This window comes from Chanos chanos, chromosome 11 (assembly GCF_902362185.1).
Source record: "Chanos chanos chromosome 11, fChaCha1.1, whole genome shotgun sequence".
Classification (NCBI taxonomy): Eukaryota; Metazoa; Chordata; class Actinopteri; order Gonorynchiformes; family Chanidae; genus Chanos; species Chanos chanos.
Genome location: NC_044505.1, coordinates 12441740 through 12469239, shown reverse-complemented (window position 1 = coordinate 12469239; position 27500 = coordinate 12441740). Strand labels below are relative to the sequence as shown.

At 43.2% G+C, this 27500-nt stretch overlaps 3 protein-coding genes and 12 non-coding genes across 15 annotated transcripts in view; 8 read left to right on the top strand and 7 right to left on the bottom strand.

The window, feature by feature from the left end:
• Positions 1-78: 78 nt before the first annotated feature.
• Positions 79-150, bottom strand: trnad-guc (transfer RNA aspartic acid (anticodon GUC)). The gene has a single exon. It is a non-coding gene; the product is annotated as a tRNA-Asp (tRNA).
• A 1008-nt stretch (positions 151-1158) lies between these two features.
• Positions 1159-1232, top strand: trnai-aau (transfer RNA isoleucine (anticodon AAU)). The gene has a single exon. It is a non-coding gene; the product is annotated as a tRNA-Ile (tRNA).
• Positions 1233-1333: 101 nt separating this feature from the next.
• On the top strand, positions 1334-1405 carry trnaq-cug (transfer RNA glutamine (anticodon CUG)). The gene has a single exon. It is a non-coding gene; the product is annotated as a tRNA-Gln (tRNA).
• An 88-nt stretch (positions 1406-1493) lies between these two features.
• Positions 1494-1566, bottom strand: trnaa-agc (transfer RNA alanine (anticodon AGC)). The gene has a single exon. It is a non-coding gene; the product is annotated as a tRNA-Ala (tRNA).
• Positions 1567-2224: 658 nt separating this feature from the next.
• trnay-gua (transfer RNA tyrosine (anticodon GUA)) lies at positions 2225-2311 on the top strand. Its single transcript is given in 2 exon segments — positions 2225-2261; positions 2276-2311. It is a non-coding gene; the product is annotated as a tRNA-Tyr (tRNA).
• A 284-nt stretch (positions 2312-2595) lies between these two features.
• On the bottom strand, positions 2596-2667 carry trnae-cuc (transfer RNA glutamic acid (anticodon CUC)). The gene has a single exon. It is a non-coding gene; the product is annotated as a tRNA-Glu (tRNA).
• Positions 2668-3259: 592 nt separating this feature from the next.
• Positions 3260-3331, bottom strand: trnad-guc (transfer RNA aspartic acid (anticodon GUC)). The gene has a single exon. It is a non-coding gene; the product is annotated as a tRNA-Asp (tRNA).
• Positions 3332-4336: 1005 nt separating this feature from the next.
• Positions 4337-4410, top strand: trnai-aau (transfer RNA isoleucine (anticodon AAU)). Its single transcript has one exon. It is a non-coding gene; the product is annotated as a tRNA-Ile (tRNA).
• A 101-nt stretch (positions 4411-4511) lies between these two features.
• Positions 4512-4583, top strand: trnaq-cug (transfer RNA glutamine (anticodon CUG)). The gene has a single exon. It is a non-coding gene; the product is annotated as a tRNA-Gln (tRNA).
• An 88-nt stretch (positions 4584-4671) lies between these two features.
• trnaa-agc (transfer RNA alanine (anticodon AGC)) lies at positions 4672-4744 on the bottom strand. The gene has a single exon. It is a non-coding gene; the product is annotated as a tRNA-Ala (tRNA).
• A 658-nt stretch (positions 4745-5402) lies between these two features.
• On the top strand, positions 5403-5489 carry trnay-gua (transfer RNA tyrosine (anticodon GUA)). Its single transcript is given in 2 exon segments — positions 5403-5439; positions 5454-5489. It is a non-coding gene; the product is annotated as a tRNA-Tyr (tRNA).
• A 284-nt stretch (positions 5490-5773) lies between these two features.
• Positions 5774-5845, bottom strand: trnae-cuc (transfer RNA glutamic acid (anticodon CUC)). Its single transcript has one exon. It is a non-coding gene; the product is annotated as a tRNA-Glu (tRNA).
• Positions 5846-7302: 1457 nt separating this feature from the next.
• anxa5b (annexin A5b) lies at positions 7303-17191 on the bottom strand. The gene is made up of 13 exons (XM_030787938.1): positions 17104-17191; positions 16805-16842; positions 13862-13946; positions 13147-13241; positions 11711-11824; positions 11515-11605; positions 11287-11366; positions 11118-11168; positions 8873-8966; positions 8415-8510; positions 8210-8268; positions 7891-8013; positions 7303-7651 (listed from the first exon to the last, which is right to left on the bottom strand). Exons 2-13 carry the CDS (start codon positions 16805-16807, stop codon positions 7589-7591), a joined length of 954 nt encoding a protein of 317 aa, XP_030643798.1. The 5' UTR covers positions 16808-16842; positions 17104-17191; the 3' UTR covers positions 7303-7588.
• A 2450-nt stretch (positions 17192-19641) lies between these two features.
• On the top strand, positions 19642-24233 carry uchl1 (ubiquitin carboxyl-terminal esterase L1 (ubiquitin thiolesterase)). The gene is made up of 9 exons (XM_030788191.1): positions 19642-19713; positions 19821-19832; positions 20358-20486; positions 20793-20928; positions 21712-21797; positions 23265-23312; positions 23466-23535; positions 23815-23873; positions 24150-24233. Exons 1-9 carry the CDS (start codon positions 19681-19683, stop codon positions 24231-24233), a joined length of 657 nt encoding a protein of 218 aa, XP_030644051.1. The 5' UTR covers positions 19642-19680.
• Positions 24234-26446: 2213 nt separating this feature from the next.
• limch1a (LIM and calponin homology domains 1a) overlaps positions 26447-27500 on the top strand; it is a 30537-nt gene continuing 29483 nt past the window's right edge. The window contains exon 1 of the mRNA XM_030787689.1: positions 26447-26554. Coding sequence (XP_030643549.1) covers positions 26447-26554 — 108 coding nt within the window. The remainder of the gene's footprint in view (positions 26555-27500) is intronic.

Below are 27500 nucleotides of genomic sequence, written 5' to 3'. Positions count from 1 at the left end.
ACAACAAAAAAAAGGCAACACACTCGTTCTTTGATGGTCGAGGGTGCGAACCAGGGGCCGAAAAAAAACCCAAAGCTGCTCCCCGTCGGGGAATCGAACCCCGGTCTCCCGCGTGACAGGCGGGGATACTCACCACTATACTAACGAGGACACGGCATGGGCCCGCTAAACGGATAGCAAACCAATGCAAAATCCCAGGGACGCTGACCAACACTGTCAAAAGATGGAACTTCCGGGTCAAGCGTGTCCGCGCTGTGTGGCTCAGGAAAGCGACCCGAGAAGGCGCCCAGCTGCTTGTCCCCTTTAGTGCAAAGGTTCACTGGGGTATCTGCAAAGTAAAGAAACTTGGCTCCGGAGACTGTCCCAACGGTTAGAGCACTCCACCATTTGGGTAATCCTCCGTATGTCGGTCGTGGGGCTTGGCAGAGTTGTCCATTTTTCGACATTTTCTGTTGGGTTCGGTATGTTGCTTGCGGGATAGTAATGTCTAAGTGTACAGGGGACTTTGTAGTTGAGAGTAAACCTTTGCCAACTGTAAAGGAAGCACAAGCTATTGGAAACAAAGCACCCCCCACTCACATCCAGTATATCAAAGGGAGCTTGGAACAGCACAAAACTCATAATGGCTCGACAAACAGCCCAAGGGGGGGGGGGGGTGTTGGATGAGGCTGTTGACGTTCGCACCTTTTTTTTGTTTCAGCAGTTTTGACACTTTCCCAACACCCACACCCGCTCTACCACAAGCTACTGACAGCAATGCATTTCTGGCCTGCAAAACCGTTAAAAAAACCCAAAACGCAATACTCTCTCATTTCCACCACCAATATATGCAAGCCCCATGTCAAGTATATCCCACTTCCAGTCAGTGTGAGTGGACCTCAGTAAACTGCTGGTGGGAGCTATGGTCCTTACACTGGTCTTTAATTTGCTGGTAGACAAAATATATTGGCGGTGGATGATCTCACTTCCAACGCATTTGATGCACATGCTGTGGGTGTGGATGTCTGTAGGTGCTGTGGGTGTTGGATGCCCTGTGCCTGTAGGGGTTCTGTGTCTGTGGGTGAGAACCGTCGAGGCTTGCGCTTCACATATGGTTGAGCGCATGGTTTTGTTTTGGGTTTTTTTTTTTTTTGCTTTGGGTTTTTTTTTGCTTTTGGAGGCCGGTTTGCTCAGTTGGTTAGAGCGTGGTGCTAATAACGCCAAGGTCGCGGGTTCGATCCCCGTACGGGCCAGCCAGCTTTTTCTCTTTCCGGCCGACAGAGCACGTGGACTACTTTGGCCGCTGAATGTACAGTTCTCGAGTTCTCCGAGGCGCCCAAGGTCCGAAGAGCGCGGTTCCATGGTGTAATGGTTAGCACTCTGGACTCTGAATCCAGCGATCCGAGTTCAAATCTCGGTGGGACCTTTAGCTGCCTTTTGCCGCGTTGGAGCGCGCGGTAGTGCGGCGTAGCCGCTGAAGCAGCTTCAAACAAGTTACCAAAAGGGAGCACCCATGGAGAATGCGGGCATCGATCCCGCTACCTCTCGCATGCTAAGCGAGCGCTCTACCATCTGAGCTAATTCCCCTTGCCTGCCGCTCTCCCAGTCTCTCGGGGGCGCGCTTGGACAGCAGACCGGCAGCTTACATTGGAAGTGCCCCGCCGCAAAGGTTTGTCTGTTCAACTAGAAAGCTAAAGTTTGCCAAAAACGTTAGCCAAGCTAGCTATTTAGTTAGCGATAGCATTATGCATGCGGCGGGAAGGGCAAGAAGAGAAAGTACCTGGAAAAGAAGACAGCACAAAGACAGCCTGGAACCACACAAAACTCATAACGGCCCGACAAACCGCCGAAGGGGCAGGTGTTGGATGAAGGGGCCCGGAAGGCTATTGACGTTAACACCTTTTTTGACACTTTCCCAACACCCGCACCCATTCCACCACAGCGTGGCGGCCGGCAACCCGTGTGTGCTTGGGAGGAGGCCTCAGTGGCAGGTAATCATAAACTACCTTATTTGTGACTTATGTCCTTCTTCTTCCAAGCCCTTCTCCTTTGCCCTCAGTGCTCCTGATTGTTAACCTCAGCCCATCTCTGGGACTGAGTCCAGAGCTGCCCAACCACCCTCATGGCCACTGAGAAGATGGCCGGCGCCATGTTTGTCCAAAAAGCTCTCGACAAAAGGTACCAGAGCGCGCCAGAGTTATTTCGAGGGGGTTAGCTGGTGTAAGCGCCTGTTCCTGCCCTGCGCCCTTCGATAGCTCAGATGGTAGAGCGGAGGACTGTAGGCATAGTTCTGGCCATCCTTAGGTCGCTGGTTCAAGTCCGGCTCGAAGGACAGGTTTTTCCCTTTGATCCAGCCTTCAAGCATGCTACGCGCAGCAGCTGTTTGGCCGCCCCAAGCTGCTGCTCAGACATGCTGATCTTAGGGGGCCCGCGTTTTTGCACTTGCACTGCAGCGCTACTGTGTCAAAAAGACTTGTAACCTCAACGGTGTCAGAGTCAGCCCGCGCCCTTCCACGCGTCAGTCGATTTCTCGGCTGAAAGTCGCCGACACGGACGAAAGACGCGAACCTCCGCTTCACGTGACGCAGGGCCACAGGCTGTGGTGGCAAAAGCAGCTTCCCTGACCGGGAATCGAACCCGGGCCGCGGCGGTGAGAGCGCCGAATCCTAACCACTAGACCACCAGGGAGGTCAAAGCTTGGCTCCTCGGCCTTGCTGGCGGGGCCCCCGAGCACAGGGCCCTGCTCAGCACGCACGCCCTTCTCAGTGTGCCGGCGCTTTTGTGAGAAGTAGCGGCGTCAAAGGTGAAGCTCCAACCCACCACCCTGAGATTAGGAGTCTTGCCCTCTACCGGCCGACATGGCCCAGTTGCGCGGCGTGGCCTGCGCAGGTGCCTGGGTGCCTCTCTGGGTCACTTTGTAGTTGAAGCTAAGCCCTCGCAAGTTGTAAAGCATACACAAGTCATTGAAAACGGAGCGCTCTCCCACGTCCAGTATATCAAAGGGAGCTTGGAACGGGACGAACCTCATAATCAAACTCGAATCAAACAGCCAGGGGGGGGAGGTGTTGCGTGTGTTGGATGAGGCCGTTTTTTGCAGTCGGTTTCACACTTTCCCAACACCCACACCCATTCTGCCACGGCCAGGGATATACACAGGCTATCGACAACAGTGCATTTCCGGTCTCCAAACCGGAAAAAAACAACAACAAAAAAAAGGCAACACACTCGTTCTTTGATGGTCGAGGGTGCGAACCAGGGGCCGAAAAAAAACCCAAAGCTGCTCCCCGTCGGGGAATCGAACCCCGGTCTCCCGCGTGACAGGCGGGGATACTCACCACTATACTAACGAGGACACGGCATGGGCCCGCTAAACGGATAGCAAACCAATGCAAAATCCCAGGGACGCTGACCAACACTGTCAAAAGATGGAACTTCCGGGTCAAGCGTGTCCGCGCTGTGTGGCTCAGGAAAGCGACCCGAGAAGGCGCCCAGCTGCTTGTCCCCTTTAGTGCAAAGGTTCACTGGGGTATCTGCAAAGTAAAGAAACTTGGCTCCGGAGACTGTCCCAACGGTTAGAGCACTCCACCATTTGGGTAATCCTCCGTATGTCGGTCGTGGGGCTTGGCAGAGTTGTCCATTTTTCGACATTTTCTGTTGGGTTCGGTATGTTGCTTGCGGGATAGTAATGTCTAAGTGTACAGGGGACTTTGTAGTTGAGAGTAAACCTTTGCCAACTGTAAAGGAAGCACAAGCTATTGGAAACAAAGCACCCCCCACTCACATCCAGTATATCAAAGGGAGCTTGGAACAGCACAAAACTCATAACGGCTCGACAAACAGCCCAAGGGGGGGAGGTGTTGGATGAGGCTGTTGACGTTCGCACCTTTTTTTTGTTTCAGCAGTTTTGACACTTTCCCAACACCCACACCCGCTCTACCACAAGCTACTGACAGCAATGCATTTCTGGCCTGCAAAACCGTTAAAAAAACCCAAAACGCAATACTCTCTCATTTCCACCACCAATATATGCAAGCCCCATGTCAAGTATATCCCACTTCCAGTCAGTGTGAGTGGACCTCAGTAAACTGCTGGTGGGAGCTGTGGTCCTTACACTGGTCTTTAATTTGCTGGTAGACAAAATATATTGGCGGTGGATGATCTCACTTCCAACGCATTTGATGCACATGCTGTGGGTGTGGATGTCTGTAGGTGCTGTGGGTGTTGGATGCCCTGTGCCTGTAGGGGTTCTGTGTCTGTGGGTGAGAACCGTCGAGGCTTGCGCTTCACATATGGTTGAGCGCATGGTTTTGTTTTGGGTTTTTTTTTTTTTTGCTTTGGGTTTTTTTTTGCTTTTGGAGGCCGGTTAGCTCAGTTGGTTAGAGCGTGGTGCTAATAACGCCAAGGTCGCGGGTTCGATCCCCGTACGGGCCAGCCAGCTTTTTCTCTTTCCGGCCGACAGAGCACGTGGACTACTTTGGCCGCTGAATGTACAGTTCTCGAGTTCTCCGAGGCGCCCAAGGTCCGAAGAGCGCGGTTCCATGGTGTAATGGTTAGCACTCTGGACTCTGAATCCAGCGATCCGAGTTCAAATCTCGGTGGGACCTTTAGCTGCCTTTTGCCGCGTTGGAGCGCGCGGTAGTGCGGCGTAGCCGCTGAAGCAGCTTCAAACAAGTTACCAAAAGGGAGCACCCATGGAGAATGCGGGCATCGATCCCGCTACCTCTCGCATGCTAAGCGAGCGCTCTACCATCTGAGCTAATTCCCCTTGCCTGCCGCTCTCCCAGTCTCTCGGGGGCGCGCTTGGACAGCAGACCGGCAGCTTACATTGGAAGTGCCCCGCCGCAAAGGTTTGTCTGTTCAACTAGAAAGCTAAAGTTTGCCAAAAACGTTAGCCAAGCTAGCTATTTAGTTAGCGATAGCATTATGCATGCGGCGGGAAGGGCAAGAAGAGAAAGTACCTGGAAAAGAAGACAGCACAAAGACAGCCTGGAACCACACAAAACTCATAACGGCCCGACAAACCGCCGAAGGGGCAGGTGTTGGATGAAGGGGCCCGGAAGGCTATTGACGTTAACACCTTTTTTGACACTTTCCCAACACCCGCACCCATTCCACCACAGCGTGGCGGCCGGCAACCCGTGTGTGCTTGGGAGGAGGCCTCAGTGGCAGGTAATCATAAACTACCTTATTTGTGACTTATGTCCTTCTTCTTCCAAGCCCTTCTCCTTTGCCCTCAGTGCTCCTGATTGTTAACCTCAGCCCATCTCTGGGACTGAGTCCAGAGCTGCCCAACCACCCTCATGGCCACTGAGAAGATGGCCGGCGCCATGTTTGTCCAAAAAGCTCTCGACAAAAGGTACCAGAGCGCGCCAGAGTTATTTCGAGGGGGTTACCTGGTGTAAGCGCCTGTTCCTGCCCTGCGCCCTTCGATAGCTCAGATGGTAGAGCGGAGGACTGTAGGCATAGTTCTGGCCATCCTTAGGTCGCTGGTTCAAGTCCGGCTCGAAGGACAGGTTTTTCCCTTTGATCCAGCCTTCAAGCATGCTACGCGCAGCAGCTGTTTGGCCGCCCCAAGCTGCTGCTCAGACATGCTGATCTTAGGGGGCCCGCGTTTTTGCACTTGCACTGCAGCGCTACTGTGTCAAAAAGACTTGTAACCTCAACGGTGTCAGAGTCAGCCCGCGCCCTTCCACGCGTCAGTCGATTTCTCGGCTGAAAGTCGCCGACACGGACGAAAGACGCGAACCTCCGCTTCACGTGACGCAGGGCCACAGGCTGTGGTGGCAAAAGCAGCTTCCCTGACCGGGAATCGAACCCGGGCCGCGGCGGTGAGAGCGCCGAATCCTAACCACTAGACCACCAGGGAGGTCAAAGCTTGGCTCCTCGGCCTTGCTGGCGGGGCCCCCGAGCACAGGGCCCTGCTCAGCACGCACGCCCTTCTCAGTGTGCCGGCGCTTTTGTGAGAAGTAGCGGCGTCAAAGGTGAAGCTCCAACCCACCACCCTGAGATTAGGAGTCTTGCCCTCTACCGGCCAACCAGCCATAGGTGAGGAGTTATTCAAGTCATAGAAATTCTGTGCGTTCTGTTAAAACAGCATGTTACCGGTTAGCTAAAATTGGTCGGAAATTAGTATTGCTCAGATAACCAGAGTAACTTTAAAAAGCAAGCAATTAGATAAATATAAAGTGCTTTGTATAAAAACCAAGGATTAAAACAAAATCTTAAAGAGCATTGTTTTAGTCAGTCTTCCCAAATTGTTTCTCTAAATATTTACATTATGCCTTTGACTAATCCGGCGTATAACTCAAAATAAGTGATGCCTGAAACAGTCCTTCAGAACTAGAAACTAGAATTCTCTTTGTGGGGAATGGTGGAATCAGTTCTGCTACATTTCACAGATTAAACAAATTATATTATTAAATTATTATGTTATATATTAGAAATATCATTCTTGTCTATTTATAAACATGCCAAAGAAGAACATCCCAACAGATAATCTCAACATCTCTGATCAGAATTGAGATATTTTTCTCATACACCTGTGAGAATAATTATTTAAAAGTATCTGCAGTGTTGCAATTTTAGTTTTTCCTTAAAACACATTCAAAATGAATTCCAGTCAGCTTTTTAAACTTTCAAGAATCTAAAACTGCCTTTTGTGAAATGATCTAATTACAGAAATTTGATGGCCTTCTACACTTTCAAAAAAAATCTTTGTCATTGTCAGATATATTTATGGTCAGGGCTTACCTCATCCTGTGCTGTCTTTTCATGGTGTGATGGTTTTGCCTCTCAGTGGGCATTCTTGACAGTCAAATAGAAGTCTACACTTTGCAGTTAACAGACTATCTGAAGAAACATTGTGCATGTATTGCATATGAAATGAAACAGACTTGAAATATGTTCACTCTTTATTCAAGAAAACTTCAGTTCGGATAACATGTTCTATGAAATACTGAGGACAGTCTGTACTTTCATATAATTGTATAAAACCATTCCTTTATTTTCCTTCTCTGTGTCTTAATCTAGACTTAATCAAACTACTTTCCACTTCCATTACCAATTTATTCTTCATAATGTAGCTCTTCAAATACACAAAATATGCTAAAATGTGAAAAGCACACATACAAAACAATTTTGTTGTAACGACTTATAATAGGTTATTAATATTTGTTACATGTTTTTGCTGTTAGTATTCATAAGCACAGAGAACTGAGTTACATGTGCACTGTTTACCACATATCATTGACTACCATAAGTTATAATAATATGAGGGGTGAAACTCAACACAATGTTAGCATAATGTCTTGTTGCTGTTGTTGTTGTTGTTGTTTTGGGAGGGGGCAAAATGGAGCACTCACTAAATATTATCTCCATTAGTTGATCCAAATCCCAAACCTTGTGTTTTAATACAGATTGTAATATCTGCCTGGTTTAAAATAGATTAGTTTAGAGGAGCACCACAGTGTCCACTGATATGGCATATCATGATTTAGGACTTTGAGACTCTGTGTAGATTATTGCAATGTTGAATGGGTGGATATGTCCATCTATTGTTCCATTATTGCTGACTGCTGAGAGTGGTATCACTGGGGGGTAGCATTAAGATTTATGCATCGTCTCCACCACATAGAAGGAGCAGAGCTTTACGATAGTCACCTGAGGTATCATTCTGCAACACATACACAAACACAAAGAGGCAGCTGAAATACACTCTTTGAACCACAAGAGGGTGCACTTAGATTTACAGGATTTGTTTTTTAAAATGTATTGTTCTATAAAGTTTAGATGTATTTTTCTATATAACTGTATATAGCCCTCAGAAACACACCTGACTTGAAATTCTGTTATGTTTTTCAAAAACTAATCATGTTAGTGTGTGTGCGCGTGCGTGTGTGTGTGAGTGATTACCTTGATCATGTTGTGCAGAGAAGTGGGGAACATTCTCCTAAACTCTGCTCTTATATCAAGCATGTCAACCTCACTGCGGGAAACCATGATCCTGATCAGAGTTTGGTCATCAGTGCCTGCTCCCTACAAGTCCACAAAGATAAACTTTCATCACCATACACCAACTGACACACTGGCATATTAAAATATACCCAAGTTACACATAGACTTAAAGTCACATTACATATAATCCAACTCAAGAGGCAACCAGATCTGTTTTGTTATGTTTTGTTATATATATACAAATATTTATTTTGAGATATCTTGTTTCCATTCTCACCTTCATGGCATAGTACAGACTCTCAGCAAAGTAGGCAGGAACGCCACGGGCACATTTCACTGTCAGAGAGAGAGAGAGAGAGAGAGAGAGAGAGAGAGAGAGGGACAGAGAGAGACGGAGAGAGAGAAGAGATTTTTTTTGTATCTTGTGATGTTGCCATGTGATGATGCTTAACTGAAGGAGCCACTGTGTGTCTGCATCTTACCCACAGCCAGGAGCACATCTCGCAGATTTCCAGATGTTTCTCTTTGTATGCTCTCCTCGATCTCATATCCAGACAGTTTCATGTACTCTGCAAACACTATCCCAAAACAAATGCACACACACATACACACGTATTTACATAATTGACTCTCCCACGAAGTAACCAAATGACTAAAACACTACTACCAGAGCTAAACAGACATCAGCGACATTTTACAGTTAATAGATAAAAAAATCATGTGATCACCTCGGCAATAGATAGATAGATAGATAGATAGATAGATAGACAGATAGATAGATAGATAGATAGATAGATAGATAGATAGATAGATAGATAGATAAGTAGATAAAATGCACAACTAAAAGATGCATAAATGCACTGTAGTCCACCCCCAAAGTAGTCTTTTCCCCAAAATGGAAAAGAGGGAAGAGCGGAGTCGAGGCTTGTGTGAGACAGACCTCTCCTGAGATGAGCAGCACTGCGGTTGCCCAGAATAGTGATGAACTGATCCTCATCTGTCCCAAACTTCTGTTCACCTGCAGCAAACAAGGCCTGTCTCAGACACACAGATGCATACACACACACACACACACACATGCCCACAAACACACACACACACATGCAGAGGTATTATAAGTTGCACAATTACACATAATGTGATAGAGAAAGTTATACCAAGACTATCGCTGTAAAGCAATCAGTGTAACATGACATGCTATGCTAGCACACTGTGATTAATACCCTGATGTATAACTTGAGAGCATGATACTACATATACTATGATATTACACTACTTACATGAACTCAAGTCGAGTCTCATTATTTTATTTTCATTGTTTTTCAATGTAAGCATGGATCAGTGTTTCTTTTTCTTTCTTTTTTTATTTGATCTGAATATACAGATTATATTGTGAAATGGATATACAGTGGAAACCGATTATAGTGATCACAGTTATAGTGATCAACCGCTTATATGGATCAAGAAACTAGGGACAGAATCATTCCAAGTACAGTACTGTATAATTCGCTTATAGTAATCAAATAGTCCGATTACTGTGTTCATTTTGGGTCTTTTTATACACGACAACATATGGATAAAAATTAAAACTACGTTAATCCTTTTTTTACACTGTACTTTGATAAGCCTCTCGCTGTAATCCGTCTGCTTTCCACTAGCCACTTCAGGCTAATGCAGCGAGCACAGAGATGACGACAGGAAGAAGAAAGAAATTTCTCTAACTGACAAACGTAGAATTATCTAAGCTTACGAGGCTGCATCATCGAACGAGGTGCAGCAGCGAAACTTGGTGTTCCTCAGAATATTTTACGAATAAATTTGATTTCAAACTCTGCAACCAGCTCGGCATTGATAGCCTACAGTTTCAGTTCTGTTAAACTGAGAAATGGGCTGAAACCCCGGCCAAGCCGTGCCTAAGACTGTATTTGCACTACTGACGTTACTGTACTCTGTAAACCACACAATACTTTTACGTTTAAACCATAGCCGAATTATAATTTGATCTACAATAAGCGATATTTTATATACAGTACTGTAATGTATTACAGTGTATTTGAAGTATACACAGTTCGGTAATTTAATTTGTACAGTACTGTAATCCGAAACGTGTTTGAAACAGCTGTAGGCCCACTGTATTTTGAAGGAGTCCATAAAATTCCGTAAGTAGCGACGCTGTCCGTTTCATTACATACAAATGTCAATCAGATCGTAATCTGCATGGGAAATAAAGAAAATGGCGGGGGTCTGTTATAATGATCGTCCGCTTGCAGTGATCAATTCAACCCGGACGGACGTGATCGTTATAAGCAGTTTCCATTGTAGTGTACTACAGAACACAGATGTACCTGCAACACATATAATTTGCAGCTAAAACTTAATTTCTCCCGTTATATTTTGTTCTTCTAATCATTTCAAATCTGTCTGACCCTGAACAGTCATCTCCCGATTTTCATTTTCTCAAGATTGTCCTCCAGGCTCATTTTTAACCAATCAAACTGGCCCAACGAAGCATTCCGGTAATTCACTCTCATTTTTTCCACATTTTAATTTTTGACTTTTCAATTTTTAATTTTCACCTCTTTGAAATTTTCTCTTAAATTGTCAACCCAATTTGAAACGACCATTTTTATGTTTCCTCCACCAAATGCACCATCCCTGTCCCACCTGTCAAGGAGGGTGAAGGGCTGGTGCCTGCATCTATCAAAAGCATGCAAAGCCAACTATCGGTTTTTTTTCACCTGCTAGTTTACACGTGGTTCCATGGGAACGTACAACGTGGGAAGGCCCACAGTGTTTCCTTGGATTCACCTGCAGCCGCGCAGGCATCCCATTGACACTAGGAGGCGCTGAAGTGCGATGGCAATGGTAAGCACTTTGTCAACTGTTTCTTCCAAGGCTGCTCAATCCAGCCAGTGGTAAAAAAAAATGCCAGTAATTTTCACAGGAACATTGGTAAAATAAAAAAAATTAAAAAAAAAAAAAAAATAGAAGCAAAAATAAAAACAAATGAGCCTTAGCTATAGTATCCTCTGGAGGAGCATTATGGGAGACTATGGGATTTTATAGTTTATCATAGCAGTGGTGTATAGTCTATTAAATTTACGACATGAAGAGGCGTGTAGAAAAATGTATTCTCCCTGTGCTGTAAGGTATGTCGTGGCAGAATAAATGAATGTACCACTGACCTGTGCGTCACTCTGAACGTTGCCTTCCTGGATACCTTGCTGCCTGCTGGCCTGGGAAAGAGCACACACAAAAGATGATGATTATGACAACATTTTCACTATTGTCCTAGTGATCACTGTTTCACTGATTTTTCTTGTCTTTTCTTTTCTTTTCTCTTTTTTTTTTTACCTGCAGTAAAATAACCAGCATTCTCTTAAAATGACCTCCTGTGTCACCGGTCACATCCTCCTCCAAATCATTGTCATACTCTACAACACAACACACACACACACACACGTTCTTGATGACACACAAGATTAACAGCACACTCACAGAGAAATATACAAATTCAAAATACGTTGTGTGCGCAAATTTGAAGCTTATGTCTCCGTGGCATCATTGATTTCTCACTCTTACCCTGTTTGTATGCACTGATGATCTCTTTAACTTCATTGGCTGTTCTCGATGCCAGTATCTCAATCAGCACCTTTTCATCAGTCCCCGCCCCCTGAGGAGACAACAGTCCACACCTCATTATCATACTGTATAACACACCATTACCATTACGACTGTGTTTGTGTGTGTGTTTGTGTGTATGTGCGTGCGTGTATACCTTAATGGCGTTCCTAAGTGATGTGACATCATATAAGATGGGTGGAGTCATCAGTCCCACAATGAGCATCTCAAACTTTCCACCCAGCTCACCTTTCAGATCATCCACCAGATCCTGAGAGAGAGAGAGAGAGAGAGAGAGAGAGAAGGCTCGTATAGTGAACCAGTACTACAACAGCAGTCTCTATGTTTGGTGCAGCATTAATTTCTCTTTTGAGCTCCGTTTTATATCTGCTCAAAGCAGGAGTAAATCAGGAAAAAACTATTATGTTGTTACACATCTGTGAATCATGGAGCACAAACTAAGAATGTCAGTTGGGAGTCATTAAAGACCAGAACCAATCTAGGGACAATCAATAAAAAAAGAATCGATCCAAAACAACAGTGAAAAGTAATTAGTTCAGACTTTGCCTAAATGTAATTTGTGTAAATCTATATAATCAGCCCAGCATTTTAAAGGATCAGTCTATTTAAACAGTCTGCTTTGCTTAACTGGTTTTACTGATCGCATCTTTCAACCTCAGCGCTTAATATTTGTATTCCACTCTGTTATCTGCCTGGGTGTAGTATTGAGTTTCCCTGTCTTTATGATAAGAGCTTGTTAAATATTAAATATTTTTGTCTTATCACACTGTTATACCAGACCATTCACTTCACAGCGTGTGGGGAGGGGGAGAGAGAGAGAGAGAGAGAGAGAGAGAGAGAGGGAACCCGAAAAACCCGATGAAGGTCTTTCTGTTAACCGATATGTTTACACGCACCCATACACAAACTCTGCAATGAACTATAATGCTGTCAAACTGTAGTGTTTACTTGATCAGACAGTAAATACTCCCTCAGTCAGTATGACTGACAAATGTCTTTTAAGACTTCAGACCATAATCAGTAACAGCTGGTAACTGACTGACTTGATATGAAGCCATCACATGTGGCGTACTCAAACTAAGACTCACATGAGCGCACATAATTTAAGAGTATCATTAGAAACAAGCTCACTGTCTACAGGTATTGATCTAAGAGAACAGGCCAGTTAACGTTTGTTTAATTAACCAGTGGAGACACTTTGGAAAACACGGCCTACTCAGATAATTCACTGACACCTGACGTGTGTGTGTGTGTATGTGTGTGTGTGTGTGCGCATGTGTTTGTTTAACACAAATGTTTGCTTTAGTTTCTTGCTCACTTGGATCTTCTTTTGTGTGCTGTTCCACGACAGATCCGACTGAACTCGAGTTTTATCAGCAGTAGCAGCTTACAACTTGCGTATTTATCAGTTTATGTTGTATATAAAACCTGTAGCGTACAGTAGTAACACTGTATTGAAACTACAATTTGTTAAAGAAGCGAAGCAAAAGTTTGTTTGATGTAGCACCTGCTAACAGGTTTGAACTTTAATGAAGCCTTGTTGCTATGGTAATAGTAGCATTGTGGCGTCACCTTGCCGTAGAGCGTCTTGTAGGCAGCTTTGATTTGCTGGCGTTGGCCGTTGCTGCGAGCGGTCAACAGCTGTAGGATGGCGTCCTCATCAGTGCCTGACAGAAAATCAAAGCAGAATGATTCCTAGCACACATGGTTTGCATGTTACGTGATTAAATCGCAGCAGGAAAAAAATCCTCTTTTTTTTTTATGTCAAGTGAATGTCTCCATGGCTATGTCAGGCGTCTCCACACACAGTCCAGCTTATTGACTGGTGGGAACATCTTAGTCACCACAGTGACAACACCTCTAATTGGTCAGTGAAACAAAAGGCTTTGACGTTCAAAGATAACCTCTCCTCTGTGGAGACATAACAAATTAAGACACCCCATTCCTGCATCAGATTACACAGCCATCTGTCTGTGCTTCCATCCTTCCATCCATGCATCTATCCATCCATCCATTCATTCCTCTTACGCTCCAGTCATTAACGTATTCAGCCAGCGTTAATTATTTATCTCTTCAGTGCACTATCAAGCTAATACCCAATGGCAGGTGTTATAAAATTCTACCAAAAAAAAAAAAACCCATAGAGAAACGATTCATTCTTCCATTCATACATATAACCTATCCATTCCCTACCTCCATCAATACATCTATCAGTACATCCATCCATCCATTCATCCATCCATCCATACATCCACAGAGTGATTAAATATGAATTGGGTGCACTCACCCAGGCCCTTCATTGCTTTGTAGAGCACCTCAGCATCTTGATTAGCATCGAATCCACTGTGTGGTTTCACTGTTCCTCTGCCGGCCTGGAGGTGAGGGGGGGTGTGAGGGGGGGGCGTGAGGGGGGGGGGGGGAGAGAATGAGAAGTAAGGAGGGACAGGAAGGTCACTTCTGATATGTCACTTCTACAAAAAGTGTCACTTTGTTGTTTTTAAAAACGAAATGAATCTAAATGTTTATTAGTAACATGTTTATTTACTAACAAATTATTTACAGACCCTGTAAAATCTAGGGTTTGCTCAGTCCTAAAATATGTAGTTGCAAGCAGAGAAACAGAGATAAATAAAAGCAGACAAACTTTTATTGTCCGTTGCCTGGATCAACAGTTACACCTTTCACATACACACAGGAAGGAGTCAGACCTGTGTCAGTTTTCACTTTAGTTCTAAAACACTAACCCTAAATTCAGCAAGTCTGAGAGAAACACAAGGTTCCTTGGTGAACATATACTAAACTGATTAGGGTTGCTCCAGACTGGTAATATTGCTGCACAATTTCCATTTGACAATAAACATATGACAGAGCGAAGTAAATTCATCACACGACATGTGTGATGAGTTCTATGAAAAGTAATCGGTGCTTACTGAGTGTACACTAATGTCTGCAGTAGAGATAGACAGACGTGAAAGATGATTTATGACCGTCCATGCATTTACGGTTGCTATGGATATGCGGGGTTATTAGCTATGGGGAACTTGTATGTTCTCTAGCGCTACAATACATTTCAAAATAATCAAAATGAGACACAATGGGACGGTACAGAGTGCAAAACTAGTGTGTTCTCAGGGACACACGTCGACAGAGAGACAGATAAACAGACACACACACACACACACACACACACAACTAATTTAGAGATCTGTAAGATAAGTAATTTACTGATCCCAAAGGAAAAGTCTGCACAATAAGCCAACACAAATAAACAAATAGTTTTATTACTCATCCTGGATTTGTCTCTCGGGCAAAAGGACACACGCTCTAACATTATGGGACCTAAATGAGGGTTCATTTGCACGTTTTCCTCATTAAGACACACACATGACATTTGAGTCAAACACCCCCTGTCTGTGCAGAGTTTGCTACATTTAAATCAATAAGATCTAGTATATTCAGTTTCCTAGAGTCTTCTTCATGGAAAATACCATTAAAACCCACAGTGGGCATCAACAGTGAGAGCGTGGTTATTATAATGAGATTTTTAAATGACTGTCATTCCAGTTAATTAGGAGTATGAATAGTAGCAGGCCGGACTGACTGGGTATATTGTCCCTCTGTGTTAAGCCTCTAGACTAAACAAACAGCTATGGCTACTGGAATGTCTTCAGAAATGAGGACTCTGATTCCATCAGTGAGAGACGGTGATAGTCAGTATTACATACCAAAAGAGTGGGCCTGAACAAGATATTCTGACAAAAGCAGATTTTATCTACACACACTTTCCTTAGCAAGATAGCAGATGCCTCACAGAACATGTGAGGTATTGAAACAGAGAGACAAGAGAGAACTCTTCTTGTTCTCTCTCTCTCTCAAACATGCAGAAGGCTGTGTGAACACACACACACACACGCATGCATACACATACACACAAAAACACACACACACACACACGCACAAAGAGAAAGTGAGAGAAAAAAGGAGAGACTGAAAGTGAAAGCTTTCAACTGATTAATTCATTATACTCTCATCTCAGTAATGCACAACACTGACATTAGTACTCAAATCTATCCATTCATATGAAAATAACAGTCAAATGCACGTCCCACAGAAGAAAAAAAAAGTCTGGCACAAAGTCTTTGTTTGAACATTACACATTTAAAGCCAGGCTGTACCTGTGTGCATATGTTTGTTTAGACTCTCTCATGTGTCATGCTGAGCCAACACGAAGCTACTTCTATATCACACAGCATCACTATGGTAACATTTCCCTCTCAAACAACCCCTCTCATTCACACACTCTCATATTTCAGATATCTGAGTGTCCCTCTGCTCCAGTGGAGTTTGTATTCGCTGTACATTTTCTCTACAGAGGAAAGTTTTACACAGTGCAGTTAAAAACCTCAAGTAATTCTAATCCATCTAAGGATATAAAACCCAACCGCATCACCAAGACAGTGGTAAATTTTTTAAGTTCCCTGTGTTAACAGAAAAAAAAATGTCAGAATCGAAAGAGGAAAGGAGAAGGAAAGGATGGAAAAAAGGAATAAGAAATACACAAACAGTGAGAGAGGGAGAGAGAGAGAGAGAGAGAGAGAGAGGGGAGGGGGTCCGCCCATCATGGCCTTCTGCCTACACACATGAGTCATAGTTAGGCTGCAAACTACTTCTCTAACACGCGCACACACACACACACACACACACACACACAAGGAGAACTACAGCAGTCTCAACCCCACCCAGCTAGAGTTAAGAAGTAAACTGGACAAAACGTAACAACTTTCTGTTTTACCACAGCGTCACGTTGGTACAAGATTTACAAGGCAACATAATTTATACTGGAATCTTTTTGTGAAATGAAAATAGCTAAAGTTCTCCGCACCTAAAGCTATAACCTAAACTAAACCTAAAACAGTGTTGTATGTTACCTTGTGCAATCACTGAGTTCCGTTGCAAAGTTCAATATGTTAGTTACCAAAAAAACAAATGATAACCAGAACGATACCTTTTATTTACTACAAGTTTGACTATCTTGGTTATTTGATGAGAGACAAGAAGGTTAGTGGGCGTCGCCTGAGCAACGTGTCAAATAGGCAGTATAATTCGCAAAGTGAGATTAAACATTTGTGTTAGCAATGGAAATATTATGCCCTTATTATTTTCATCCTAAACAAACAAAAACCAACCAAACAAAAACACTCTAAAAAAGAGTGATCCGTGTGTTACTCACCATTGTGATTTTCTGTGTATTCTTTAACGTCCAAAGCTCTAAGGATAGACATGTCAAAAGTATTATCTCACTTGTGAATCGCTTTAAAAAAAAAGTAATTAAAATATTTACTATAAAATCTAAAAGTTTCTAAGTCTTTAAAGAACTGTTTCGCAAAGTGGAGTAAGCCGGAAAAGATACTTTTACATCGCCACTACAAAAGCACAGGTAATCTCATACCTGGACAGAGTATTTGTGAGTGGAAGAGAGAAACTGTACCTATTGTTGAAACAAAGAGTTGTTTTAATTCAGCATCTTACCGAGAGAAGCGTTCCGCTCAACGTTCAACCGGTCGTCTGAGAGAGAAAGAGAAATATGGGGGAAATAACGGGAACTGGATCAGGAAAGAATCAAAATCGCTGGAATTTGCTTTTTGTATGCGACACACCCTAGCGCACAACCCCCTGGCACTGAGACTTTTGGGAAATGTATTTTTAAACGTTCTCGCGTTTCGTCTTGGAAACACTGCCTGCATTTGTTGTCGCGTAACCAGAATGCCGTGATGGGTCATACTGCTTGCACAAAGTACGCATATACATATAATGAATTTAGATAAGGCGGGTCGGGAAGGAGCGAATAATATCAACACCATAGTCTTACAATTATGGTGTAACCAAGCTGAACCCAGTGATATTTAAGTAGAGATTGAACAAGAAAAAAATCAATATGTAATCGTACTAATTCCATCCAAACGTAACCATTGTATTTACAAATCACTAGATTCGATCGAAAATCATCATGTATCATGCATTCCACATGAAGAGTTCATTGACTAAAACTACAGAGTATTTACAAATGAATTAAAAGCATGTCAACCATGAGCTTTACAGTGGTTCTGCAAACAGATATTTTATTAGTAAAAATCACAAATATGTATGAATAAAAATTACCATGGGACACACATATACAATGGAATCTGAATGAGGACTGCATCATAGTCATGCATTTAAACTCATATTAACATATTAACAACATGTTTGCAACAACTGTTATCTTCAGAAGACTGTAGTGGTGATTTATGGTTTATGGTTTGTAATTAATGGAGGGTTAGTAAACCAAAATGAAAAGAGTTCCAATCAGTTTCCAAGAGGATGAAGTGAGAATTGCACGGCTCCTTTCTGTTTCATACTTCATGCGTCTGAGTTCTATGACAGGATGACACCGTGGTCCAGAAACATCACAAAGGAGCGTGAGCAAAGAGTTCCACTCAAAGTCCATCACAAAATTTTCAAAATTCTCAGAAGAAGTCGGCCCTCGGTGAGACAGAGCAATGCTTGGGAAGATGAAGATCGTGGAAAAATGTTCTCAGGGTCTGAGGATTCTCAGCAAAAATCGGACCAGTAGTAGAAGGAGAAAGAGGAGAAAGACAAACAACCCGGTGTAGATGCACAGGTTGGCTGTCTGACTCACGTCTAATGGCAGAGAAGTAGAACCCACTACAAACTGACCTGGGGAACGCATCACGCATCTATATAAAAAAAAAAAGGACTCTTACCATAAAGGGTGACAAAATTCTTTTATTTTTTTCTTGCTACCTTATTAACTTTTTCCTCGTTTTTTTTTTTTTCTCTGGTCAGACTGACCTGAACTGCTGTTTAAACATCCACAGTGATTAGGTTGATGAGTACAATAGCTTCTAGACTCCTCCTGCAAAGTCACAGCAGAAGGTAATCCTGTGCGTCTCTGTCTCTTTTTATGACCTGGTATTTCCTTTCTGTCTCTTCGATTTCTCTGGTCCTTTTCCTTTAGACTGAGTGTCTAGTCTTATTATGTCCTTTTGTAAATCCACAAATGCACAATGATCTGTGGACTCCAACCGTGTACTGTCACTCACGTTCATGCGCTCCCTCGTCTAATGATCACCAGTGATTGGCTATTGAATAGTCACCACCAGCCTGAGGACTGTGTGTGTGTGTGTGTGTGTGTGCGAGAGAGGGAGAGAGAGAGGGAGAGAGAGAGAGAGGAGGAGGAGGAGGAGGAGGAGGAGGAGAAGAAGAAGAAGAAGAAGAAGAAGAAGAAGAAGAAGAGGAAGAACAGAGGGATTTTTCATCCAACCATACTGTTATGCAAACAGTGCTGGATGCCAGCAGTAGGGGTCTCTGGTGCAGTGGTTAATCACAGTTTATGTCTTTGTGGTTAAATATGAGCATATGAAGTTTACAGGCTGTGTAATTAAGATAAACTACTTGATTGTCACAGACACTTATCAGCAAAGTATACAGTTAACAGACAACAGTTATCAGCATTGTACAGAGAGAGGTCAGGTTGTCTTTAATGAGTGAATATTAGAGGCCCATGTGTTGTGCATATAACCTGTGAGCAACCACATAAAGTTTATATTTCTAGTCAACGTCTCTGTTTATCCTATTCTATTATCCACGAACTTACAATGTTTACATTGCTACACGTGCACAACATCAGTATCATCCCAGCCAATGTTTTTGTGCATTCAGGGTTAAATTTTGATTGTGTGGTACGATCTCCCAGAGGAAACCGTTGGTAACTTCCAGAGTCAGCCCATCATGGACTGTGCTACTGTCAAAACGGGCCAAAAACAAATAAATAATGTTTGATTTTTGATTTGACGAGCTATATGTGAAGTCGAAATGATATCAGTGACATTTCTAAAACTGTCACTGATGGGCTGTTTATGGTGTCGAGTGCTCTGAAAGCCAGATAGACAAAACGCTTTTTATCTAAACACCCCCCTCTTGCCGTTGCGAATGGAATGTGACCGTTTGTATATGAGTAGCTTGCTCAAGCTAAGAGTAGGTTTCTTGCAGACTGTCTTGTTTTACAGAGTGTCGAAAGTGATCTGCAACAGTTAACCGACAACCATGGAGTGGAAACCAATGGAAATCAACCCCGAGGTTTGCAATATCTCTTTTTATTCGGTCGTCTTCTGTACATCTGGCATTATCATGCTTTCGCGTCTTTTGGCCTGTCTAGAATGAATTTTGTGTTTCTCTCGTTTCAGATGCTGAATAAGGTGGGTTAGCTGAGTCACGCAGACGGACAGGGCGTATATGGACTGTGTCTGCCCACTGTCTATTGTGTCTCGTGAAGTGTATGTCGCGAGGTGGTCACACCTTTAGCCACTAGCCATTTTGTAGGCTAAAAGAAGGGTGTGGTCTATCGGCGCCACCTGCTGAAAATCAAAACAACATATCTTAATGCTACAAGTAGCAATAGTTTGGGATTGATATATATTCGAATGTTTACATTTACGAATTAAAACAAGAAGTTCGTGTTTACTGCAATGAAAGTATTTATTTCTCAGCTAGATAATCAATTTTTTTAGGCTGTCCTTCTTAACATTTGAATTTCCATAGCCATGCAACGTGACTGCTTTTGTATTATTTATTATGTTTCAAGTCATTACATCATTTGGTACGATCTGGGAATTCGTATCGTATCAAATGCAATAGTTCGGTGTGAATTTACTGTTATGTCACGGAGATGACGCAGCTAATTTTGTTGTTTTGTGTACTAACGTCGCTGTCCGGTGCCGCAGGTGCTGAGTAAGTTGGGTGTAGGCTCAACATGGCAGTTCGTGGATGTTCTAGGTCTGGAGCAAGAGGCTCTGAAAGCCGTGCCCGCACCCTGCTGCGCCATGATGCTGCTTTTCCCGCTGACGCAACAGGTAATAACACCCACTTGGGTCTAGACTCATACATCAAGTGATGGACAAGGAGAGACAGAGAGCGAGAGATTACGCTTATCAGCACACCGTCTGCTTTCTACGTTCTCAGTATATGAGAAGTTCTCATACATTAAGACGTTCTCATACATTAAGTACCCATACATGAGAAGTACTCATGCTTATATTGAAACTGTGCAGAACAGTCAATATTGGTATGTAAAGCATTGTGTGTGTATGTCGTAGGTAATTCTGTCTCTCTCTCTCTCTCTCTTTCTCTCTTTCTCTTTCTCTCGCTCTCTCTCTCAGCATGAAGCTTTCAGGGCGGGGCAGAAGGGTCAGCAGGACTCCCAGGTTTACTTCCTCAAACAGACCATCACCAACTCCTGTGGAACTGTTGGATTGATACACGCTATTGGCAACAGTCAAGACAAAATAGAATTTGGTTAGTGGTGAGACACACACACGCGCACACACACACACACAGACAAACCCAATCACATTGTCCTATAAAAGGGACAGTCAGTCTATACATGTGATGACAACCAACTTATTTGTGTCAGAAAATTTCTGCAGGACTCCTCCGGTGTTGATTTGACTTGTCAAGTCATTGTCCCAAACAGAACACTGCAGTGTCTGTTCTGCAGACATTGTCTCTCTACAGCAATGACTTGCATGGTGTATCGTCTCTATAATATGATACAGGACCAATGTGGCTGCACTGTTTAGGGTGTGCTCTGTAACTTGGAGGTGGTTGACGCTATATTATTGATTTCAGAGATCTGATCTGAAAAGGGACTGAAGTATTATTGAATCAGCGTATACTGCTGTTGGCATCTCCTTTGTCCCAGTAAACTATGCCTAATTGTCACAATTTAAGTTATTTGTATGCATGCGTTGAGATGAATGCACTGTCTTTAACATAAATGCTTTTTATGTTATCAGTGCATATGTCACATGCGTTTTGCGTTTTAAAATGGGAGCTTCACGTAATGAAATCAATTTTTAAAGGTTACATCAGAAAACTTGGATTATTTAATCCTTTTTGGTAGTCTCAAATACGTTTTGAGCTCAAATAATCCAGGGGAAATAAATGTTAGCGAAATGATATCACAGCAGTGAACACCAAGAACCGTCTCTCTCTCTCTCTCTCTCTCTTTCTCTTTCTCTTTCTCTTTCTCTTTTTAGCTCTCTGTCTGGCACTGACTCTGTCTCTTTCCTCCATTAGACAGTGGCTCTGCCTTAAAGAAGTTTCTGGAAACCACAGCAACCATGTCTGCAGATGACCGTGCCAAACAGCTGGAGGAAAACCAGGTACACGGATGAGAGATATTTAAAGAGATGTTAAAATATTTAGCACAAATGACATAAACAGAGAGACATTTAGCAGCCAGCGGCTATCGGTAATGTCTGTTTCCTTGTCATGGCATTTGCAGTACTGTTGTCTGTCACTAGAGGTCAGTAGAGTCTCAGTCCAAATGAATTGTTTGGTAGCAATGACTCTGCTAGTTTTCTCTGAGGCTGTGAGAGAAACAAAACCCCGATATTTTCTTTCTCTGTTAAAACTCATAGTGCCAGTGTATTCATTTTATGTGGTTAAGTATTTTCTTAGCTATGTAGAAAATGTGATGTGAGAACAGTTTAAAACTCCATTGAACTTTGTGGAATTTTGTGAAAGCACTGATGAAATGAGGCGTTTCTGGAACCTTCTTGAAGATTATGCAAGACATGTTTGGACTATGGTGATGTTAGTTCTCAGCGGATGTTCAGCGAAATTGAACAAGACCAGAATAGAACACCCAGTCAGTTAGAGACTGGCTGAACTTAAACCTGGACAATGAAATAAAACAGTGACTTAAAAAAAAAAACAACAAAAAACTATTGACACCATATACAAAGGGAGAAAGATCATATAAGGAACTGCTCACATTCAGAGGGTTAAGTACATTACAGATAAGACGCAGTAAGACAGTAGAACAGATAAATGAACTCATTGTCCTGGCAGAACCTTCTCTCAGCAGTAAATCAGTACATACTGATTTACATACATAGAGTTCAATGTACAGCCCAGAGCTGTTCATGCATTTGTCATGAGGTTTCCATACATTCAGTATGACGGAAGCTCACTAATTATAGAAGACAGAGGACAGAAAGATGAGCTTGTCACTGTACATATGAGTGTAAGTGTGTATGCACGCGTGTATGATATGCACATGTACCTAATCTGGAGGGGGGGGGGGGGGGTGTATTTCAAATATGTGGTTTAGTGACTAACCTGGATAAGTTAACTCAGTAAGAAGGACACCTCCTAATAGAAGAGCCCTATGGCTTTGTTTTGCTAGGAGAATGAAGCCATGGGGCTCTTCTGTGAGGAGGTCTACTACTTACTCTGAGTTAACTTATCCGGGTTAGTCACTAAACCACATACTTGGAGTGCCCCCCTGTACATGAAGTTACTGTTTGTAAACAGGATAGAATATAGGATGAAGATGGCCAAAGCAGGGCTGAACCATGCGTAATGGAGAAATAACAGAACAGTCTAACATCAGAATACCGTCCTATTGCAAGCGAACAAAACGGTTTTGGTTACCTCAGCAGACGAGGTCTGGAAGAATATTCTTGAGTTTGGGTCATTTCTTTATATTCAGGGATTCATTCTTGCTCTTCGTTGTGGCTGGTTCACACGGTACTCCAACCACAAGGTCTATAAGTTAACCTGGATAAACGTAACCACATCAGTGTCTCTCTCTCTCTCTCTCTCTCTCTCTCTCTCTCTCTCAGGCCATACATGGCACTCATGATGAAGTTGCTGTAGAGGGGCAATGTCGGGTGAGAGCAACACACACACACACACACACTAGTACCTCATGACTTTTCCTCTAAGATTTATTAACACCTGTCGATTCAGCGTTAAGCATAACGGTTGAATTCACTTAAGTAAATGACCTTTTCCTATCTGCTCCTCTTCTCTCGTCCTGCCAGCCAGAGGCAGACAAAGTCAACTTCCATTTTATCACTTTTGTGAATGTGAAGGGCCATCTGTTTGAACTGGGTGAGTTGTGCTCTTTAGTAAAACCCCAAAAAACTACCGTTTTCAGTATAAGCATCGGGATTAATTATTATGAAATTTCAGGATTTTGTCAAATTTTTACTACAGTTATGTTGTAGTTCTTCGATGAACAACTGTGACAGTTCTGAGACTTGACTAACTGAATAGCTTTGAGTTGACTCAAGTTACTGACATTAATATTATCTGAATATGTCAGATCGTCACAGTAAGGTATTAAATGTAACTTGTGTGAACTGAAATTGAGTATTTGTCTCTCTTCAGATGGAAGGATGGACGGACCAGTGAACCATGGAGCAACCAAGGACGACACCTTCATCATGGTACATTAGTAAAACACCAGTATACTCTCATTTTCATTCATGATTAATGAACCTGTGACTCCCTTAAAATACTGAGACTTCCCTGACATCCACCTTATCATTTCGGAACATGAAATATGTCTAGATTAATCAGAATTTTAATGTATTTTACTTTGTTTCAGAGATGAATTTGGATTTATTTGATGTATTTTTTTTTTACATAATCACTTGTGCTTTTATTTTGATATACTCGCTAACTGTTTAACATTGCCCCCCTCCCCGCCCCCTCCCTTGCAGGACGCGGCGAAGGTGTGTCGTGAGTTTATGGAGAGAGAAAAGGGGGAGATGCGGTTCTCCGCCGTGGCTCTGTGCAAGGCCTAAGGAAAGGATAAGACACGCCCATTCACAGATGAGCTAAGAACTCACACAAACGACGGTCTCCCATCCTTATAGCACAAGACCACGCGACCCCCCCACCCCCCCCCAGCCCACAACTCACAACCCACAACTACTCATTCTTTCCACTTAACCTGTAGATCAGTATCTTTCTCATTCTGTCTGTAGTTCTGTAGCCTTATCATCTTAGGTTCTGTGCGCTAACTGGGCCCACTGTTTTTGACTGGAGTGCACATGAATAGCTGTATTCTGCTTTTTCTTTGAAGGAACTCTATGGTTCTCACTGACAAGTTCATTTATGGATGTTTGAGCGGGGCTGTTAGTGAAAGGTGGAGCCTGATGGGTCCATTTCACCGAGTTCTGGTCCTGAATATATTTGAGATGTTTGTTTCTTGGATGTAAGATGCCAGGCTGTGTTCTGCAATGTTCTGAAGCTGGAAACTCGTCTGTAAAGAACTGAATTATTGATGAGGAAATGGAGGAAAATTCACTTGCACTGTACTGCTGTGTGGACAGGCTGCTGCCATTTAAAAACGTTCAAGCACTTAGAATGATTGTGTGTCGTGTGTGTGTGTGCGCGTGCGCAAGTGTGTGTGTGAGAGTAGGTGTATGCTGTTCTGTTTTGTTTTGTTTTTTTCCTTCCTTTTGTTTAAATAGCATGCCCAGTGTTTATTGTTTATCTTTTCTGCCAATTTATGTTTATTGCAATGTAGACCAAAATAAACAATAAACCTTGTTGGGGCAAAAGCGTGTTATGTTTGGACCATTCTTCGTCCCACTGGTAATTCTTCCGTTGTACAGTATTTTTCCGTTGGTCTTTATTTTTTTTTACTGCCTGTAGTTCTCATTTCCGCCACCAGATGGCAGGGTAGTCCAAGACTTAATCAACAATGGCAAACGATAACAATGTCTTTCAGGCTACAGTCAAGTTGAATTTGGTTCAAGATGCTTTGCTGGCACGAGTGTCAAAAATACCATGGCTAGAGCAAAAGTAATGGCAGTAACATTAGCTGATTTTCAGTTCAGATGAGTTCAATAGTTCTAGCAGTTAATAATAATTTAAAGAAACATTGTTAATCTTTTTTCCCTTTGCTGTCTAGAGAGCGTGGTGCGTCAGACCTCTTCCCACAGAAAACCATATTTCTTGATGTTCTGTTGCCTTTTTGAAACTAGTTTCAAAGCCTATGAAGGAGACTCAGGGCACCTGATCGCAAACTACTTGACACAAATTACTTGATTTCCAAGGTATATGCGAATGGAACTGAGTTTGTTTTGGGTCTTTTCAAACTTTCTCAAGCAGTTTTCCTGAAACTTGGGAAACAAAAAGGCCTTATATCACTGTGACACAGCGATGTGTCTTTGCTTAAGATACCCTTGACCCAAACTGCACAGAGGGCAAAGACAAGCAGTTTCAGGGAAATTTAATCTCCAATATAAAATAAAGGTTCAAATCCACGTATTTTCCTTGATATCTGCAGATAGTGTTAGTGACTCATCTGAAAGTGCTAAACCCGTGGGAGAATCCTTGTTCTTTTCAGAAAGAGACTTTTTCAGACTGTTCTTTCAGGGGGAAAGTCAGCTGTTTATTGCCTCTAAACCAACCGTTTAAAAGGCCAAAAGATGTGACTGAGTGAGTCAGAGAGAGAAAGAGAGAGAATATTGGTGCGGTAACGGAACTGCTCCATTGTCTGCAAATTCCTCCTCGCGCGCTCACGCACCTATGTATACCCTCTCGCGCTCCATACTGTTGCTCATTCGGAGGCAGGCATGCAATAGCCTCGCGGTTGGTTGGTGGAGACAGTAGCCCGTTTTACATTGGCTGGAGGGAGACCTCTGGATTTTTTTAGCCTATATTTTTAGCAAGAGCTTGGATTCGTGTTTCAGAGAACGCGGTGAAAACTGCTGCGACCCTGCAGTCTTGCAGACCCAGCGAAGGAGAGAGAGAGATACTTCTGCAAGCTCGTGCTGCGGTGTTAAATTGGAGCGGCACAGATTCGGAACGTCACCTACTGAACGTAGTCCACCAGAAAGGGAGTAAACAGCATCTCGATTCCGATAACGGCAAAACATTGGACAGAGTTTGATAAACACGCTTCTGTGTAGTGTGTAAGAGCGGAGATCTAAACCCATATTGGATATTCGATCCTCGTTTCCAACGGTCTGTTACCTCTTGCTATTCAGTCTGCGCAGAGCTGGAAATGGCCAGTCCTGGCGAAGATCTTGGCCCAAATGTTCATCCGGATCAGTCCGAACCCACAGAACCGACCCCAGAACCAGCATTTCAAGAAGCGCAGAAATGGATTGAGGTAATTTACTGTACCAATTTCACCAAAGTTACCAATAAACCCCCAGTCCACATAGCCTCTCAAAGGTTTCACTAGTGTTTAAGCTTTGAGGTTTTTTGAACGCATTATTCACTAGGTCGGATTCCAGTCATTGGCTTTGAATGGTTCTACATGAATTTTGGATGTTCGCGTGTCCCCGAAAACGGCTATAAATATTGCACCGTCACCTGTCGTGAGGTAAGAGCTTCACCATTGTCCCCGGCCGTGGGTATTGGATTACACTGGCGGCCAGAGGATGAAAACAATGCGACTATCATGTGCGCAGGATTCGGACTGCGCAGCGGAATGTGTTGGGTATAATCGGACTAGTGCAGCTTTCTGCGGTTGTTTTAGAATTTCACTCACTTATGTCGAAAATCAGCGCTGTGCTCCATCTCAGACAAGAGGAACGGATTTCTGATTTAAAGCCGTTATGTTTTACTCTACGGTTACTCGAAAAAATCTGTAATTATTATCATATATCGCACTGACGGTTTCAAACAAAGGGTGAACTGTTTACATGTCAAAGTAGAAAAACGATGTTCAGCGCGCCGTGTTAAAACCCGTGTGTGCCCCACGCTTTCTCTCTAGGAGCACGCCCCCTTTTCCAAGAGATTTTGGTTGCCATGGTTTTGCACGGGCTCATTGAAACACATCTTTGTTTGCGCTTTTACATCTGAAGTGAACCGCTACCTCATTGTCAAACCTGACGGAAAGTAAGCGCTGAGGTGATTACATCACTTTGTCTGCCTCAAGTAATATAACTGTGATATACCGTCCGAACCTGAGCCCATTTTTTTCCCTTCTCTCCGTTTGTCCTCTCCTGGGATTTTAATGTTAGATATGTAGGCCCGGATAATAATATTGTGACCTATTTTTCTGTTGCCTGCCATAGTCTCTCGTGCCCCTGGATTGGTGGCATCACTAC

Bases quoted from the DNA above. Each gene is read 5' to 3' on its own strand.
- anxa5b (XM_030787938.1), bottom strand. The intron at 8,269-8,414 runs GTAAGATGCAGA...TCTCTCTGACAG, and splicing joins AGATGTGCTCCTGGCTGTGG to TGAAATGTGCCCGTGGCGTT. The intron at 8,014-8,209 runs GTGAGAATGGAA...GTGGACTTGTAG, and splicing joins GTCTGTACTATGCCATGAAG to GGAGCAGGCACTGATGACCA.
- uchl1 (XM_030788191.1), top strand. From the start codon at position 19,681: ATGGAGTGGAAACCAATGGAAATCAACCCCGAG. The intron at 20,487-20,792 runs GTAATAACACCC...TCTCTCTCTCAG, and splicing joins TTTTCCCGCTGACGCAACAG to CATGAAGCTTTCAGGGCGGG. The intron at 21,798-23,264 runs GTACACGGATGA...TCTCTCTCTCAG, and splicing joins AACAGCTGGAGGAAAACCAG to GCCATACATGGCACTCATGA.